Consider the following 15,549-nt stretch of genomic DNA (forward strand, 5'->3'; position numbering starts at 1 on the left):
CTTTGAAAGTTATTATTTTTATTCCTTAAGAAAATTCTTCAATATCTCTTTGGTACAATAAATTTAAATTCCCTTCAGAATTGAACAGTGAAAGAGGCAATATGAAACACTTAAAATGTACTGAGTAAATCATCCCTCCATGAGGGCCTCCTGGGCTTGACTATCTTCTGGAAGGCAGTGTGGCAAGAATCCTTTTTCTAATTTGATTGCCATATGGCCACACCTGCTGTTGTTTTTGGCCACATGCTGAATTTCTCAAGGCTTTCTGTATTTCCCATTTTTCTATATTTCCCATCTTTCCCATTAACTACCTTAAAAGTTTGCATGATTCCCGCCCTGAATTCCATGTGTCAATGCTGAAACAATTCACTCTGGCATTAAGGTGAAGGAGTGTATATTACATGTATATTATGTTACGTGGGGTGTGTATTGCATGCCTAGGCACATATGTTGCACTTTATAGCATTCTATAAGCCTAGGTGATTCAATGCCGCTTGGATACAATGCAAAACCACTGGTTAAGGCGAGACCGGGCTAGATTAGTAAAACAAATACTGCAGGAACAACTTACTGCGCTAAGAAAAATAAAGTCCAGTCTGCAAATGGCCAGATAGACCTGCTACTGAAGAATAAGATTTATCTGAAAATTGCTTTTATCTACCAAGCAACATTTAATTTGTGAAATCACTAATTTTAATAGGCCATTCTTGTTTAATTTCTAAGTTATGCCAATTTCTTTTTTAAAAAGAAATTCTGTCACACGCATAAAACTGTAAGTTATGTTTATAGTAGTACTGTAACAAGAGATGACCTGCAGTTGAAAAAGCAAGTGTATTCTGACCATACTACACGTTTATTTGAAGCAATACTGAAAAATCTTATGATACCGGATATATTCTGGAATTCAGAGGAGCACTTGTCATATAACAAAACCTTGACTTTTTCACTTATCTAATATAAAAATGTCATTAAAATTCTTTTTGTAGCATTTTTTACAAATTATAACAGCAGCAGGTATTGTTATATATGTGATGAAGACTTACTGCATTAATACAAGTTTATTGGTTGAATACTCTAAAGAATACTCTTGTGCTAATGATAAGAATAAATTATTACTCTTTTTCAGAATTATTCTCTTCCAAAATATAGGAAACATCATTACAAATTAAATAATAAAGATGTGGATATCTGGATCAGTCTTCCATAAAAATGTCAATTACCAATCCAACAAGTACCACCATCATGTTTAATCAGAAAAGAGAAAAATAAAATAACGAACTAAATTAATTTCTCAAAACAGGACCATAGAAAATCATACTTCTAAAGTTTACTCTCTTCTAATATTAAACTACTCATCATTTTATTATCATTAGTCATTTTAAAAGCACATGATTCTGTATTTAGAAAAATGGTAAGGCCAGTTGTGCAACATATATAAATATCACATGAAACATGTTTTAAAATGCTTTTAGAACCAGTAACACTATCAGAGTGTAGTTTTTATTCAAAGTTAGCATGTTTAATATATTGACCTTAAAATACTTTAGGATACATTCTGTTTTGTTGCCTGTTTAATATACTCTTATCAAAGTAGACATCTGACTATTAACAAGTTTTTCGAAGTACTATAAATTAGCAAGGGTATTTGCTTAATTTTTTCAGGACCCTAAATGATAGACAAAATCCTTGGTTATTATTAGAACATGAAATTTATAAGGCTTCATTCTATCAGGTTGTTTACAAGAGTTTGTAAACTATGTACTCTTCTTTTCCCTGCACCATATTTGTACTACATATATCTCTATATTTGTACTACATATATCTGGCAAGCTTGACAGAGAAAAGAAGGAATAACGAGAATTGGGGCAAGAAAGAAGGAAGAGAAGAGGAAAAGAGACAGATACAAACGTGAAGTATAATAAGCTCACTAGGTAATATATCTAAAAATTTCTTTAATGCCATTTTGATCACAGGACACTCATGCATCTAATCTTGAAACATTTTGTGACCAAGTGCATGAACTGGAAAAAAGGTTGACAGAGTAATACAGGAATGGAGTGCGATCAGTAGTAGTCAAGACTAGCATTTGTGATTTAGCTTCAGTTTTGAACATTAGAATTCCACACTGGCTCTAATACATCAAATACAGGTTATGTTGTCTTCATGTTCTCAATGTTATTTTTTTTAAATAAGGGTTTCACTATTTCTTCAGTAAAATACATTCTACTTTTTTTTTCTTTTTGCTGAGGAAGATTCACCCTAAGCTAACATCTGTTGCCAATCTTCCTCTTTTTTTGCTTGAGGAAGAGTAGCCCTGAGCTAACATCTGTGCCAATCTTCCTATATTTTGTATGTTGGTCACCACCACAGCATGACTGACTAGTGGTGTAGGTCTGCGCCTGGGATCTGAACCCACGAACCCCAGCTGCCAAAGTGGAGCATGCCAAACTTAACCACCATGCTACAGGGCCAGCCCCATCCTACATTTTTATGGTGGACCACAGTGGTAAGAATGGCGCTGTTATAATTTATTAATATTAAATGTTGGAATAATTCCAATGGTCCCATGTTGTTTAAATTAACAGGAGGCAGTAGCATTAACAACTGTGATCACTACTCTTATAAATGGATGATTTTAATACAATTCATTTTATAATTAAAACAATGTTGCTAATCATAAAGTTTGTATTCCTTCATTTGTATCAGCCAAATAATAGTACCAGTATTAATAATAGCTCTAACTTAATAAATGTTTATGTATGCCACTTTATATACATAGATACTTAAATTTTTATACATATATATGCACACACATATACATATGTATATACTCAAACACACAGTCACAAACACATAGTTTCAAACTTTGCAATAATCTTGCAAGGTACTTATATAATAACCCCCACATGACAGATTAGAAAGTGAAACTCAGGGAAAATAAGTGACTTGCCCACAGCCACATGGCTAATAATTAGTTCAACCTGAATTTCATTCCAGTCTACTTAACTCCAAAGTCCCTGGGGCCACAATGTGTTTCTCAAAGAGAATAAAGATAAAAGTTATAAAATAAATAAAAGCTATAGCTTTGTGGACAGTCATAAATTCTCAAGGAATAGATGAAAAATTTATATGCTGTACTTAAAGCCCAGATTGCTGAAGCATGTCTCAAGTAAAAATATTATATCTTTCTAAATATAAGGTCATCTCTTGATAAGTTAGCAAAAATTTTAGTTAGTAAACAGATTTATTGCAATATAATTTATATACTGTAAATCATCCATTTAAAGTGTACAAAGTCAATAGTTTTTAGTATATTTAAAAGTTTCAAAATCATTACCATAATCTAACTTTAGAATATTTTCACGGCATTACAATGAAACCTGTGCCCATCTACAGTCACTCTCCATTGTCTCTACCATATTCACTCCTAAGGGCTTCCCCACTCTCTTCCCAGTCCTAGCAACCACTATACTTTTTGTCTCTAAAGATTTGCCTATTCTGAACATTTCAAATAAATGGCATCATACAATGTGCAGTCTTTTGTGACTGGATTCTTTCACTTAACATAATGTTTTTAAGGTATATTCACTTCGTAGCATGTATCAATGCTTCATTCATTTTCACTTCCACATAATAATCCATCATATAGATATACAGTAATGTGTCATTTAATGATAGGGACTCGTTCTGAGAATTTTGTCCTGTGAACATCACAGTGTGTACTGAACGTCAGGAACAAAATTTGCCGCCTCAAAATGTGTCTCTTTAAATGAGGATTATCTTAGGTTGATTACTTTTAAGAAACAAAGGACTCAAAGTTTTTCTAGTTACCTCCCCTTTAGCTGTCTAAAAGAATTCAGATAAAACACCTGTCTCAGGAAGCGAGCTATCACCTTAGCATAACATGAACTAAGTGGTAGACAGGGGGTAACCTAGAAAAGCCTGTTTGTTGGGCTCCCCTCTGCGTTGTTCTGTTTCTGTGTGGCCAAAGACTTGTTTTCCAAAAGTTTGCTCCTTTTCACCTACCTGTGAATTACCTTCCTTCCCTGTGAAGTCCCTGACTCTCCCCACCTCTACATCTTCTTTTGTCTTTAGCTGAGGATGGGTATTTAAGCTGAGAGATTTGCCCATTTTAGTGAGTTACTCAGTTTTCCTGGGTTTCTCCCATGTATGCATCTTATTAAACTTTTGTTTGTTTTTTTCCTGTTAATTTGTCTCATGTCAATTTAACTCTTAGACCAGCCAGAAGAACCTAGAAGGGTAGAGGGAAATTTCTTCCTCCCCTACAATACTTACACAAACCTCAATGGTACAGCCTGCTACATGCCCAGGCTATACATTACAGGACCCTGTCACATACGTGGTCCATCATTGACAGAAATGTTGTCATGTGGCACATGACTGTACCGTATTTTATTTATCTTTTCATCAGTTGATGGATATTGGGTGTTTCCACTTTTTGGCTAATATAACAATGCTGCTATATACAAGTTTTTGAGTAAATCTATGTTTTCATTTTTCTTAGGTAAATACCTAGGAGTGGAATGGCTGCTATGACATGATATGATATGATATGATATGATATGGTATGATACTATATCATACCAGCATATGATAACTATATTTAACATTTTGAAGATCTGTCAAATTGTTTTCCAAAGTAGCTAGCTGCACCATTTTATACTGCCACCAGCAAAATATGAAGACTCTAATTTTTCCACATCCTCACCAACGTGTTAATATCTGTCTTTTTAATTGCAACCTTCTAGTGGGTGAAGTTATGATATAAAGTGATCTCCAGATGTGGAAGTTATCATATTTCCTTGGTTCCAATAAGAACTCATGTTTAACATTCAACTTTAAGGCCAACATTTAATCACATTTGATAATAACAAGAGAGCAGTCCTGATGTTCTTTGATATACTTTCGGTATGGCTAACTCCTTAACAGAAAAATTACTCTCAGCCCCAAATTCCTACATATGGTGATAATTTTTCTGTGCAATCATAGGGTTCCTGGGTAATAAAATGATGACACAATAAGACCTCAATCTCCAGTACACGTAAAATATACACATACATGTGAAAAATGCTCTTGGCCTTTAATAAAATAACATGTAAATATACACAGCACTCCCCACATACATATTGAATGATTATCTTGATATATTAATGAGAAACACTTCATTATCTGTACTATTTCCCACTGGTCATGTTAGAGTCCAATAAACCTGGAGATAATATGTTCAACAAGGTAAATGCTTCATGTCAATGAAATGTTACAAGAAACAACATTTTACAACATCATATGATAATATGCTTAGAGAAACACTCCAAATGAATATAGAATTTTCTATCAGTGAGTTGAAGAGCTAAGAAATTGTGAAATGTACTACATAAACCTGTGCATATAATTTGCAGATACTGTCCAGTTCAATGTTCCTTTGCTAGGATCTTTCTTGAATAATTCCGTAATTTGGTATTTTTAAAAGTCAATAATCACTTTTCTACCCAAATGATTATGCTACTTAGATAATGAAATGAAAATAAAGAAATTTGGGGGCTTTAACTGGCAGAGGGAAAATGACCTCTTTTAGAGCTGTTCTTAAACTAGTGCGCTACGGAGACAAATCTAAGACTTAATAGATGATTTATAATAATTTTCAGATCATAAAATTTTATTTCAATTATTTTTAAGAGCTTGGCTATCGATTCTAGTACTCAAGGATATTCTGATCTATTATAAATGTTCATGACCTAAGCTACATCTTCCAGAAATCCCTTACCAATTTTCAAGCCCATCTTGAACTCTTAGGTGATTCTTGGGCTGTACTTCCTCCCAGTACCCTCCATCCTCCTGGAACGTACTTCCAATCCTTTTCCAATCTATCCATCATGCTAACGATGGCTTCTGTCATTGTGTACTTAGATTGTGAGGAAAGCGCTATAAACTATAAATTTGAGTTTTTTCTTTAAATAAAAATGAACTGTTCAGTTTGCATTTTCGGTAATATTGAGGTAATTAAAGTTTAAATGAACTGATTAGTTTCAGGTCATAAAATCAAAGTATTTAGCACTGAATTTCCAAATCAGTCCTGTTTGAATTATCGTTAAGTCAATGCCAGCCTTTATCTTCTGACAGTAGCACACTGGCTGGCTGTGCTAAATATCCATATGAATAGCAGGATAAGAGAAACTAAGAGAAGATATGAAAACAGAGACAAAATGGAATAAATGCCCATTGTTAACACTGCAATTTAGACCTGTGTTCCACTAGCTGAGAGTTATTTTTTTTTAAAAATGACTGTATTGGTCTTTTAATTGGATTTTTTAAATGTCTAATTATAGTACTAAACGTAATTCTAAGTACTTTCTCGAGAATAATGTCAGTACAGATAAAAAGATTTCATAAACATCAGAAAATAATAAGATTCTCTTACAAGCATTGCAAATTGATGGCAAAATAAGCAAACTTCTCAAAATCAAATTATGTATGCTTTGTGTGTGAGTATGTGTTTTGTACATAATAATCAACTCAACAGCCCTAATAACATTTCATAGAAAAACACACGCTAATCCAGCAGCCAGATGGAATATGATAGTTACATCTATCTGTACCAAAATAACATTTATTTAACCTACAAAAACAATTTTATCTCCTACCATTAATATGATTCTCTATTTTTTGGAAATGTAAACTATCACCATTATTATTAAAGGTTTCAGAAATCAAACCTCATCGTCAGTATAATAAAATACAATTAAGTATATTAAGAAGAGAGAAAAGGAAGAAATGTCTACTATTTGGATTATTGTAACATATATTCAATGGTTTTATTCTAGATGTACTCTAAGTGATTGAGACTGAGGAGTAAAAATTTAATAGTAATAAAGTTCCAAAAATAAGTGACAGAGACTTGCCAGACACAAAAATTTTCAATTTTTGTATTGAGCTTAATAAGAATTTATTAAAAATGGCTGACAAAATGTCTCTGAATTCTGGCTAATTCCAGTTTATTTAAGACTGTGAACTATATATATTAGTATTAAAATAAAATCAATGTAGCACATTAGAAGGTAATACTGGCAAAAAAGAAAAGAAAAAAAGAAAAGAAAAAAGAAAAAGACTCCCCAAACTTGAGATAGTAGACTTACATGAAAACAAAGCATCAAATGATAAGCACGGAGAGGGAAATGCCATTTGAAATAAAATAAAAGCAACAAACACAGTAACAAAAACTGGAACATCAAAGATTTGCTAATAAGGAACAAGATATATAATTCTATATGCAGAAATCCTTACAAGATATATAATTTATATGCAGAAATCCTTCAAGTTGTATAAAAATTCGTTGCTTATATTTTTCTTAGAAGATATCTTGATGAAAGTCCTGATGGAAACGTGACCCGTTCATTTCAGCTTCTCAAGTAAATACAAATGACTGAATAATATTTCTTTTTTTCAACATGGGCTCCTTCAAAGGGCCAAATAGCACTGTATAGATATTGGGTTGGATGAATTCCCAAAGGGTAGAAGTTAAACATTTTTTTCACGTATTCTGAAAGTCTGTCTGTGGACAATTTATTTTAAAATGTACAAACGCGACTCTAAATGCTTTCTGCCTGCCTGTGACAGAATTTTAATGCAATTTTCCCTATCCTTTTCTCTCCCTCTTTCATCTACCCTCCCCTTTCTCTATATCTGTTTTGTTTCTCTCTGTTAGGAAAAATCATAATTGCGAAACTGAACTATCATTAAGGCTTGTTTTAAATCAGTGCCTGGGCAATAAATTAGCCTCTATTCCCACACAGTACTAACGACAGTAAAGGAGAGCTTCCAGTTATGGTGCAGGAAATTCAAACAACGATGGCCAAAGCTTTAACAAAGTCACAAGAGACCACATATTATTGATTCTAAGAAAAGATGGATTCCTACTATCCAGAAAATGACATTTGTGTCAAAATAAATGACTAAAACACAAAGCAAATAAGTTGAGTCATTTCAGTAACAGGAAAATCTGCAAATATCTAAAGAGGAAAATATCAACATAAAACAAAAATAAATGCAAATGAAGAACTGCAAGAGAGCAAAACTGAGCTACTTCAGAACAATATTTGAAATCATATAAGGTCACAAATAATGGTAACATCCAATTTAATTTCTTTGAGGAGAAATGCATTAATGAAAATGACAGTCCTATGATCTAAGGGGAATGACCACTAATGGGTTTCTTTTTAGGGTGATGAAAATGTGCTAAAATTAGATAGTGGTTATGGGTGCATACCACTGTGAATGTACTAAAAATGATTGAACTGTATACTTTAAAAGACTGAATTCTGTGGTATGTGAATTATATCAATGAAAGTTAGTTTTAAAGATCCTATGACCTACCTAATCCCTCTCCCCTAAGATGTCTTTAGAGGCAAACCCAGATAATTTTTTATCTAATCCTAATCTGCTCCACAGTTGTCACTGGGATCCACAAAATGAACACAGATTTGATCACAATTCATAAAGGTTATATTAAGAAATAATTCCTATTAGTTACATTTAGACAAATGGCTTTATATAGCCTGTGACTGTACTCCAGAAAAAAATTCAACAGAAATGACACGGTCTTCTTTTACTGACATTGTTGGTGCCTCTGCACAAACACATATTCTATTTTAACTATGCTCCCAATACTCCTGGAGTCCTTTTCTTGTCATTCCCACCTTATGAATCCTCTCTTCTGGGAAGCGAGCTGCTTTATTGGCAGCATATTCAGGCTGCTGATTGCTGGTGGAAAGTCATGAAATTTGGCTTATTACCTTCTGTGCAAATTGATGTATCTAACCTCATCTGAGCCTTCACTACTGCTTGGAAATCTTTGTATTAATGTTTAATTGGCACCTTAACACATTTTTCCATAGTGCTCATTTCAGAGCTTTTCAAATCTCCTGTCCTCTCAATGTGACCTCACCTATTCACTCAGCAAGAGTCAGCATCTCCTACTTGATGGAAAAGTCCCTCCGCTTTGAAATTTATCTTATCTGTACTTTCCTTCACACTCACCCCAGGAGAGGTCATTTCACTATTTTAAAAACATCCTAGTTTAGTGGAAATAAACCTGACTTGTTTTATCACACGTCTGCCATTATCTGGCTCCATAACCACAGGCAAGGCAATTAATTTATATGGTTCTTGATTTTTTTGATCTGTAAAATTAATGCCTTGGACTAAGTGAATTCTAAGGCCACTTTCAGTTCTAAATAAAGGTTTTCCTAATCTTATACCTTTCTATCCCCCTACAACCTTTCCCTTTCATTCAACCTATATATATAATACAAATGAGGCATAAGATATTTTCTCTCTATTAATCTCCTATTATCTTGATTCTTCCCACCCTCGACATTCTAGGGACTTCACTTTTTAAAATTCTTCTTCATCACTGTGATTACAAGTTAATATTTTCACTATTTCTCAAGCAGACATTTTCAGGGTGTAGATAATACTTGAACACTCTACCTTCTCGCCACTGACTTATCTGTTCACACCTTCCAATTTGGCTTCTGCTTCCAGCACTTTATCAAAATAGTTGTTGCAAAGGGCAAATGATTTTTCCTCAGAGCTTATCGTACTTGAATTACCTTTGACATTTTAAAACACCATGGGTGGTGTTTTGAATCACCCTCTTGAAACTTTCTTCTCACTTTCCTCATGGTTCACTTTCAAGGCTTTAGTCATCTCTTCTCTTTCTCTATTTTTATTTTTCCTCTTTAATCTGTGTCTTAAATGTGGGTATTCATCAGAGATCCATCTTGGTCTTGTTTCTAATCTTTTTCTATTGAAACTTTCATTCATTCTTAGGATCCTAACTGTTACACTGCTGTGGATTATAAAAATATTTTTCGCTGAATTCCTTTCCAGTATGCTGGACATCTCTATGTGTATGTCTCAGCAATTTGAAGGTATGTTGAAAATAAAATTCATCACTATACCCCAATAGGTAAAAACAAAGGAAAAACACAAGCTGCCCCTGCTCTTATAGTCTATCTTCCTATTAATGCTATAAATGTGTTTCCAGTGACTAGAACCGACAGGTTAGGAAGAAGAGAAGCCATTAATGTCAGAGATTACACCAGCCTCTGAATACCCAGTTTTCCATATAGCTAGTTCTTCATTTAACAAATGTCTCAAGGCTCTGAAAAATATTAAAATGATCATCTCTTTATAACTACGCAAGGTTAAGACACAGATGCGGAAAAATTAGGCTGTTTTAAAATGGCATCATACTGAATCTCAGGGATTTTTTTCTCTTTTTACATCATAACAAAAGTAAAATCATGAGTTGAATTACATTTGCTTCTCCAGTTCTATCATTTATTGCTGTGAGGTGATATAAAGATCTTAATTTCCAAGGAAATCCAAAGATTTTATTTCAACCAGATTTAAAAAGAGAGAAAAAAAGGAAAGAAAACATAAACTCACACTTTATCTGTTCCATAACTCCTGTAGTCTACTGCGGCTGACACAGCCACAATGAGCGCAGGCATCCCATAGCCAACCAGGTAAAAATATTTCCTGCGGGAATGTTCACTCTCAAAAACCTCCACCAGCATGATATAGAGCTGCACGCCCTCCAGGAACATCCAGGTGAAGGCAGCCAGGAAGAAGAAATGTAAGAGTGCAGCAAAAACCGCACAGGCAATCTAAAAAAGGAACAACAATTCAGCCAAATAATTACCAAATGATACATCATCAACTGCCACAAAATTAAACTATTTATCAAGACTGCAGTAATAAAATAGGTCTGCAAAAGAACAATGTAGACGAGATTCTTAAAATTCAGATATCAAAACTTAATATAACCTACCTTGAAAACTATATTTAACATTTTATTAATAATGGCTTATGGATGACAGCATAGCATTATAATAAGAAGAGATCATAACATTTAGGAAAAAGTTCTAATAAGCGCCCATTGATAATTATTACTAAGATTAGTCTAAAGGTTTTAAAATAGATCTTTTTCTTGGTGATAATCACATGTGTACTAACATATTAAGTTCTTCAATTGTAAATGAAAGAGAAACATTAAAAACAAGGAGGCTAAAAGCTCTTAAAACTAAATAATATAATTAATTGTGGATTAATTATTATTAATTGCTTGTTTATCTCTTCCCTACTTTGTTTCAGAAAGGATTTAAGGTGGCATTGGGAAGCTCACGGTGCACAAGTGTGAAAGTACGTCTGGTTAAAATAAAGTGTTCCAGAATTGTTTTCTTTCTCTCATTTTTTATTATTGTACTAAATGTTAGTCTAGACAAACTTGGTCAAAAAAAGGCAGCCAGCCGGCCTGGTGGCACAGTGGTTAAGTTCACACATTCCGTTTCAGTGGCCCAGGGTTTGCCAGTTCAGATCCTGGGTGGAGACCTATGCACTGCTTGTCAAGCCATGCTGTGGCAGGTGTCCCACATATAAAGTAGAGGAAGATGGGCAGGAATGTTAGCTCAAGGCCAGTCTTTCTCAGCAAAAAGGGGAGGATTGGTGGAGGATGTTAGCTCAGGGCTAATCTTCCCCCCCAAAAAAGGGCAGACACCCCTTATGTTGGCAAAGTTTCTAAGTTACCACAAGCTTTAGATGACCATACATTCATTTTCTTATGTCAGTTCCTGAAATGGTTAGCCCTTTGGAGTTCTTCAGTTTTTCTAAGAAATCCTACCTAAAAACTATAGCTCCTGCTAGAGAAGGGCAACAAATTTATAGAAATGATCAGATGAGGATGGATTCATTGCTGAGTATGATCCTTGAGAAATGAGACAAAGGGCCAGTCAATTTCATTGGGTTAGAAGGATGACAATGAAGGGGAGATAAGGAAGTCAAATGTGAGGGGGTCTAGAGAGAAAGCAGAGCCTAACCATTACGTGGGATGCAGGAAGAGGACACCCATCCAGCAACAACAGTAAAGACAAGTTGGGCTGAGCTGCATTCTACCCAAGTTTTTCATATCAATCATTGTTTCTTATGCTACTTGTCAGAAATTAGTTTTGTGCAGTATGCCACATTTGGTGAAATTTGTCATACCATATGTAACATCCGGAAACAAAAATAAGAATAAGGTTTTTAAATGAAAAAAATCAAAAAGCATTTGAATTGCAGGTTAACAAGAGATTAAAATGATTTCTTCTTGGAAAAATCACAGTTTTCCACTTCTTGCTTTTTAGAGTTAGAACTTCAACTATTAATTTTTGTTATCAGAAGCCTTTACTTTTTTGGGGAGAAGAAATGTGCACTTTGATTGCTTATTCATATGTATGCATTTATGGGAAAAGCTGTCACATTTGTGTATGATACCAATTAAAAGTATAATCGTCATAATTGTACCCTTTCCAGCCATTAATCATGAATGTGTAATCACAAACATGAAGCCAACTGCATTTTTATTCTAAAGTCCTCCATACATATGGACATAAAGCAGAGAACAGCATAAGTGAAGGAATTATTTATTATGCCTACAAATCTTCTAAAAAATGAAAGTTTTCTTTTCATTTGCAGTTTTAGTCATGAGAACAAACTTGCCCTGTGTGCACGAATCTCAAGTAAATAGAAAGGGCCTCACAAAAATTATAAGTGAGCATGAAGTTTGTGCAACATATTAGATGCTATCTGTTATTCATAATTTTCATTTGGTTTTACCAAGAACAGTTGGCTAGTGCTGTTTCTTTCTTCCCTCCGTCTCTCCCTTCCCTTCTTGACATGATTAAATGTAGATAGTAGTAAAGTACGAAGTTAACACTTAAAGATGAGAACAGAACTTGAGCAAATACAGTGACAGACAAAATTTGGGAAGACTTTACATATTCTAAAAACGAACTACAGTTTGAACTATTTTTCAAAATATGACAATTAAAAAATTCATTTTAGACACGCAATTTTAAATATAATAACCATTATGTTTTAAAAGCATATTATAAACTTCAAAAAATAACAATTATATCTGTTAGAAAAGATCCTCCTCCATTCCCCCGGATGATTTTATTTCACTTTCCTCAATATTCAGCTCTGTAATTTAAAAATTAAAGGAAAAAAAGACTAATGAAGAGACATAGTTCTTTAAACAGGCAAGCAGATAAACAGCAGCCAAGTAGATGAAGAGAATTTCTGAAGAAATGTACATTCATACATCCATAACATTCCCCGCCTCTTTATGACAATGGGACATGAGAAAGGGAAAACTGAATAAGATCTGAAAATTAGTATTTATCTTAGACAACTGGAACAGAGGATATTTTCAGACATGAATATTTCTAGTATTGAACAGCTGGAAGTGGAGAAATTCTGGAGTAATATCAATGTCAGCTCCTTACTGGTTGGTCCGTTCGGTTGATCCCTATCAGGAAGAGCAGTTCTGCTACAAAGAGGCTGATGCAGAGGTTCTTGTGGATGGTATTACGGTCACTCTGGAGCCCACGGAAAAAGCAAAATGTGAAGATGCAAATCAGGAGACAAACAAGGGACAGCAAAATTCCAACCCATGTGATCACATCCAGAAGAAGGTCATGGACCGCATCACTGTGCTGGAAACACAATAGAAAAATCATAAGTTGCAATTATGCATAACCAATTAAAAAGTTTTATAAGGGCCTGGATTCATGACACATGATTTTAATAATGTACTAAATATCCTCCACACAGACAATGAATAAGTTCTTTTATTTGGGTTTTCTATCCATAGGTAAAGCTTTTTATCTTTTCTCTGAGGTGTGAATCAGTTTGATATTCACGGTCTCAGTAGTTTTTGCACCTTTCTTAGCTACATATATTTTCAGGATATAAATAGTTGAAGCAAATCAACTTAATTCTCACCAAAGATTTCAAGGAAAAACCTTTTGTTTTTAACCCATATCACTTTTTTAGACTAATTTTTGACAACCCCTACTAGGGAATACTCTATTTAAAAAATTAAGCTATACACTTAGGGAAGTGGTGTCTTAGCTGAAATGCTTTTTGAATCACAGGGATTTTTATAAAAAAATACAATTCCTCTGTCCTATAAATCCTTTATCAGAATTTCCAAGGCTGAGTTCATAAAAGTATGTATTTTTACAAAGATCTCCAGTTAATTCTGATGAACAGCCACATATGTGTACCATTTATTTCATGGAAGATCTAAAAGAATGAGGATATTCACTGGATTTATATTCATATTGACTGGCTTAAGGAGATCAGGAAGTTTGATCCTTGAAGGGTTTTGCATGAATACAGCCTGTTATACACAGATGGAAAATAAGCATTCAGAATTACTATCGCTGATAGCAGCATAAAAAAGATAGTAGAGCTAAGAAAAAGAAAAAGCTCATGAAGACTTCTTTACTGAAACTGCGTTTTTTGGACTCTGTTAAAATACTCCTGTGAGCTCCATACCAGCCATCTTCCTTGCTCTGTCCACTATCTCATTTCCGTTTTTATTCTAAGATTCAAAACTCTACTTCTATCCTCTCCCAAACCCAGTTCTGTGAAGCTTTAGAATTTACAGTGGCCCAACACATCAGTGTGCCAAGCTGTTGGAGCAGAGTTGAGAAATTGTCTATGACTGTCAATTCCTCTTTTCTTTGGAGGTTTCTTAAAATCCCTAAAGACATAACTCTCTTCAATAGGGGAATAAATAAACAAATAATGGCTAACTTACAGAATGATACTCTAAAGAGCAGTGAAAATCAGTGCTCTAGTTTCATAGTCACAAACATAGATACTTCTTAAAAATCTAATATTAGACTTTTAAAAATGCAAGTGGCAAAGGGATCTATACAGTATGACACCATTTACGTAAAATTTTAAAAGGCACAAATTTTAGGGATATATACATAAGCACTAGAAGTGCAATATGTGCATGGGGAAAGTTTTTAGCTGAAAAAAAGATGTTTTTCTAATTAACACCTTTTTCAACTGCGTAGATCACACACATTGATTTTTGTTTTATGATGTAAGTTACCACATTTAGTTGTCTCCCAAACTGTTAGCTCACCTTAAAAATACATACATATCCAGGTTTTCTATTTTTATTTGTCTTTATTCAAACTTCATACTTTTATATTTTATACAAACTTCATACAAAGATTATTCTAAATGTGGAAATTATTCTTACAGGTGAGCCACCTGTAGCCGGAATCATAGCACTTCTCATATTGTCAGACACGATTTCACAGTTGTTACTTGATAAAGAACTCTGCTAGAACACTGCCAATGAAACAGTTTCGAAATATTGCTGCATAACTCTAGATATATTTCTCGGAAGGAGCTCAAATCATGAAAGAAAACCACATGAAATTTTGCTTTAACTGCTTTGTTCTCCAGGGGACGCTACTAAAGCAGTGTTGAAGCTCTGATAGCTTAAATTACTTTACTATTTGAGAGTGGAGAGTGGTTAGTGCTACCCAGGTCCCTGAACAGAGGGCTATTTGCTCTCTTCTTTGACTCAAAGGAAAGATGCTGTGATTGAGTATCAACCACGAACGTTCGGCACAGCAGTCTTCCATAATGGGAAAAATGGCAGCTATAATACATTCT

The 15,549-nt window shown here is 34.1% G+C and overlaps 1 protein-coding gene across 50 annotated transcripts in view; it reads right to left on the reverse strand.

Moving 5' to 3' along the window:
• ADGRL3 (adhesion G protein-coupled receptor L3) overlaps nt 1-15,549 on the reverse strand; it is an 801,248-nt gene that overhangs the window by 108,708 nt on the left and 676,991 nt on the right. For all 50 annotated transcript variants that reach the window (XM_070612870.1, XM_070612873.1, XM_070612875.1 and 47 more), the window contains 2 exons: nt 13,350-13,559; nt 10,471-10,691 (listed from right to left, as the gene is read on the reverse strand). In XM_070612870.1, coding sequence (XP_070468971.1) covers nt 10,471-10,691; nt 13,350-13,559 — 431 coding nt within the window. The remainder of the gene's footprint in view (nt 1-10,470; nt 10,692-13,349; nt 13,560-15,549) is intronic.

The sequence above is a fragment of the Equus przewalskii genome, chromosome 3 (assembly GCF_037783145.1).
Source record: "Equus przewalskii isolate Varuska chromosome 3, EquPr2, whole genome shotgun sequence".
Lineage (NCBI taxonomy): Eukaryota > Metazoa > Chordata > Mammalia > Perissodactyla > Equidae > Equus > Equus przewalskii.